General features: G+C 49.2%; 1 protein-coding gene across 1 annotated transcript; it reads left to right on the top strand.

The window, feature by feature from the left end:
• The first annotated feature begins 1,372 nt into the window (after window positions 1-1,372).
• LOC109738468 (uncharacterized) lies at window positions 1,373-4,371 on the top strand. Its single transcript, XM_073495920.1, has 2 exons — window positions 1,373-2,584; window positions 3,837-4,371. Exon 1 carries the CDS (start codon window positions 1,477-1,479, stop codon window positions 2,047-2,049), a length of 573 nt encoding a protein of 190 aa, XP_073352021.1. The 5' UTR covers window positions 1,373-1,476; the 3' UTR covers window positions 2,050-2,584; window positions 3,837-4,371.
• Window positions 4,372-4,695: the final 324 nt, after the last annotated feature.

Genomic DNA, 4,695 nt, shown 5'->3' with positions numbered 1-4,695 from the left:
CTCAACATGAATAGTAACTAAGATGGGGGCTTTTGAACACTTTTTTCATGAATGCAAATGACATGCACATATAGGCGATGTTGTTCTGAACATTTTGATATTTTATTTGTATTTTTTGGAGTTGGTATGAATTTGTTATGAAGTTTTTAAAGTGTCGGTCAAACGGTGAAAGGGCAAAAGTATAAGAGGAGCGAACGAGCTTGGACATAAACGGTTTTTTTTTGAATTTTGGGGCAAATCAAACAGGTGTGACACAACTAAGGGCTCAAATGTAGTTGTACCTAAAAAATATATATTAGACAAAATTAATGTTGAATACTAAAATATATATGCCCCTATAGCAATGCATGGGCAACGCACAACAAAGGTGAGGTGGGCGTCACCCGTTTCTAAAAGAAAGGGCTCCAGCTAGCGAGAAATGTCCCGCCGCGGCTGGAAACCGTGCGGGAAAGATAGGGTCCGATAGAAAAAAGAGAAGGGTGCGTCATGGGATAGGTTTTTGTGTTCGGCCTGCGTATTGGAGATATATAGCATGGCCCATAGTCCGAACAATCATATTTCTCTTCACATATGGTCTGGATTTGGGGGATCTCGGACTGTCCAGATGGTTGAATTTCGAGGAGCCTCGAACACGCCATAATGTATGAGGAAGAAATAAGCTTCGACCTTAGAGGCGACCTTAATCATTTGTTTGATTCATTTATATATGCATTATAACCCGTAGCAACGCACGGGCGTTCTACTAGTTGAGTTTACAGTTTCACGTAACACAAGAACTCTTTCGGTTCAGGAAAAAAAAAAAGAACTCCTTCCATGATGTTTTTGCTCTTCAAAAAAGAAAGTGTTCGGGCAGGAGAAATTAAAGCCCTCAGCCTAAACCAACGTCCAAATTCTGGCGCAAGAAGTTCAACACTCCTGCGCATACATGGTCGACAGGTTTACGTGGGAGATCTCTTTGCCTGATCATGTACTCCACAGGTGCACCACGGGCGGTAATGCTACACCTACGTGACGTTTTGCACCCCAGGCCGACCTGCTCTGCTCCCTACGTATCCGTATCCCTATCCGTATCAGTATCACCCAACTGTAACCGCAAAAGATGGGAAAACTGCTCTGCTCTGGCTCTTTGCTTTGGCAGTCGCTAGCCGACGAACAGAAAAGCTCCCTTTTGATTTTTGGATGCAGTCCAAGGCTGCAGCTCTGCATCTCCTCTCAGCAGCAGAGCGGGCTGGTAGTGGCATGCCGTGCCTGCCACCGATCGGAACCAACTGCATTTTGCCGTTTGCACCTTCCAAATACGGCCGCGCCAGCGGAGCTAGCTCTGCGACTCTGCCTCGGCCGTGCCATTTTATCACGAGCTCACCACCCACTCTTTGCGCTGCTCCCGTAAAACCCTGACCCCCATCGCCGCCACCACCACTCACCAGTTCACCGCCGCACACGAGCGCCCGCACGATCCACCAGACCGAGGCCGAGATGGCGTCCGCCGCGTCGTCGTGGGTCATCCTGGGCAAGGCGCCGCGGGTGACGGCCGCCGACGCCGACGCCGACCTCCCTCCGGGCGCCGACCTCTCCCTCGCGCTGCCGGCGCCCCCGCGCATCGCGCTCCTCACCATCCCGCCGCGCATCTTCCCGGGTCGCACCGCTTCCGACAACTACCCGTCCGTCGTCGCCGTCGACCCCACCGGCCTCATCCTCTTCCACGCCGACCAGGGCCGCGCAACGGGCCCCACCATCATCGACACCCCCCGCCATCAGAAGTTCTGCTGGCGCTCATTCGTCGCGGGCTACTTCGTCCTTGACGCCACTACCGCCTCCGCCCTTCCCCTCCCCGAGCCCGAGCTCATCCTGCACGCGGGCCACCTCGGCCTCATCTCCTCCCCGGGGGGTGGCGGCCACTACATGGTCGTTGAGCTCCAGCCCATCCTCGGCGGTGAGCACGGCACCCTCCTACGCTTCTCGTCCGACGTCGGAGAGTGGGTCAGCAAGGGCATCCACATCCCGCTTCCTTTCCGGCAGTTGGCCCCCAACGGCGCGGTCTCGTACTAGGGGAGGCTCTGGTGGGTCGACCTCTCCTGGTGCCTCCTCGCCTGCGACCCCTTCGAGGAGGCGCCGGTGCTGAGGGTCGTCCCTCTACCGCCGGGCAAGGTGCTCGAGTGCAGGGAGGGCTGGGGATTTCTCGACAAGTACCGCTGCGTGCGTGTCAGCGGCGGCAAGCTGCGGTTCCTGGACATGTACCGGAACCGTAACAGCCGCGGCGCTGCGCAGATCAGCGTCTGGACGCTCGCCGATCCGGACTCCACGGAGTGGACGCTGGAGTACGAGGCCACCTTTGCGGAGATCTGCAACGACGCGAGCTACAAGGCGACTCGTCTGCCAAGGAAGATCCCGGTGCTTGGGCTCATCCATCCCACCAACCCTGACGTGGTCTACTTCTTCCTCGACAAGCATCTGCTCGGTATCGACGTGCGTGCTCGCAAGGTTGTGGAGTGTGAGATCTACGAGCTGGTTGCCCCGCCTAGCAAGCACGTGTGTACCCGTTTCCTTCACGCTTGGCAGCTGCCACGGGCTCTCAGCTGCTCAGGTAATTCCATCTTCCACCCACTGTAAATTCATGTTCTTTAAAGGAGACGGTTAATTGATGTTCATGCATTTCCTTTAAAGAACAAACAAGTCAATGTATTTAGAAATGTAGCCCACTTAAAGTTAAAGCATGAAACGGACATTTGAAAAGTTAAATATTATGGCTCCTCATTGCTCAAGTGTTGTCAATGATTTTGTCATTCCAGTGAGGCATATAACTTCGCTTTTATAACTGCAATTAGAAATACACGTTTGTTTGTGCTAAATTAATAAGCTTGTTGTTGGAGGAGCTGGAAGCTGCATGTTAGTTATAACTTATAGACATGTGTGTTGAATTATGTAAACTTTCAATAAATTGTGTAAACTTTGCCAACATTTTGTTTCGAAAGCACTACACAAGCCTATAGATGGAATGCAAGTAAATTGCTCGAAGATCCACTTCACCATATAGATGCATGCACGTGTATTATAGAAACTGACAAATTGTCTCCAATGATCCATGAATATGTGATTGCCTTTTTGAAACGTACTCATGTTTTCCTTTTCATGTTTTTCTTTTCTTCTCGTACTAGCTAGGTAGTAGGATGATCCTGTGCTACCTTTTGATTTCAATATGCATCTTCCACTAATCCATCAATATTCAGAGTGAATCTGCTATTAGTCACATAAGCACTACATGAAGCAAGCCTATTTGAACGAATAACCAATTTAACCATGACCCCTCTTTCTGAATTGCATGTTAATATGCTTCCACATATGCAAATTTATACTTGAATTGATGTGTGGTAAGTTCATGTGCTTCTAACTAAAATTTGTCATTGGAATCCAAAACTAGAAGATCATCTTCTCAAATCTAGCATTTCTTTTTATTTTAATAATACTAGAATGAGGACTGGATCTACTATTTATTCAGATGCCTTTTTCCCAAACAATTACAAATGCTTGGGCCAGCTCCCTGTGCTATTCATTTTAGTCTGAAATGAAACAGTTGGAGCTTGTCCTAGCTACTGTGTAAATATTGACAGAAGTGTTGTTAATTTTCCAGTTTCCATGGTGTGGAATGGGTACATAGTCATCAATAAGCACACCGAATCAGCAGTTTTTTCGAAAAAAAAACAGCCGTTAGATGAAAGTGCTACATTGTGGTGCTATTTTCACTAATCTATAGCCGAATTAGATGACTGAATCGAGATGTGATGTATGCCTTTTAGTTCCTTCTCCTTTTGGATGAATTTCCTTCTCCTTGGTTGCAGGTTGAAGCTGAGTGACCAGCAGTTGGTAATTAGCGTCGTCTTGGGCAACACTCATCAGACAAAATGGACGAAACGTTTTGCTTGCTTGTTTGTCTTCTCACTGTTTCAGTTCGGACATGAATTAGTAGTAGTACTGGTCATTTTAATTTAGCGCTATATATGCATGATGTGCCGTGTTGGCTCAGAAGTAATTCAGGCAGTGTTCCTAGGGGTCATTGGGTCCGGAAGTAAGGCAGTAAACTCTTGATCTGTTTCTATCGTGTTAACTTTGCCTATCCGTTCAAGCGATTACCAACTGGACGCATGTGAGATTGTGATACATCCTTTGTTGCGTTATCTGACTTTTTTTCCTGCAAAAAAGATGAACTGGCTCTTGTTTTTGGTAATAGTCCAGTGAAATGTCACTGCCCATTGCATATTGTCCTTGACTGGATTTGGTGGTTGATTTCTTTCGATCGTTTTCAAGCTTGTTCGTCTGTCGTCGGAGTAGCATTTCTTAGAGCATCTACAGCGGGCGCCTCAAATCCGCCTTGTACGCTTGGGCGGGCCGCCCGGTCACTGTCCGGTCTTAAAATTATGACTTAGACGGGCGCCTCAAACGCCCGGGCTGACCGTCACCCTCATATCTAGCCCAAATATGAGGCGGATATGGCGCGTCCGAGCACGCCCGCCACGTCGGACCCGCCCACGTTGGCCCACTCGACCCCACATATATTCCTCCTCATCCGATTGTCGGACCAAACCCTAGTCACTTCACTCCACTCTCCCCCGCCACCCAAGCTCGTCTCCGGTGCCGTTCGGTCGTCTTCGACATGACGAGCTGTGGATCCGAATCCTTCACCTCTAGATCCGTCGACAC

Source organism: Aegilops tauschii, chromosome 3, assembly GCF_002575655.3.
Source record: "Aegilops tauschii subsp. strangulata cultivar AL8/78 chromosome 3, Aet v6.0, whole genome shotgun sequence".
Taxonomy (NCBI): Eukaryota; Viridiplantae; Streptophyta; class Magnoliopsida; order Poales; family Poaceae; genus Aegilops; species Aegilops tauschii.
This window is presented reverse-complemented; position numbering and strand designations above follow the sequence as displayed.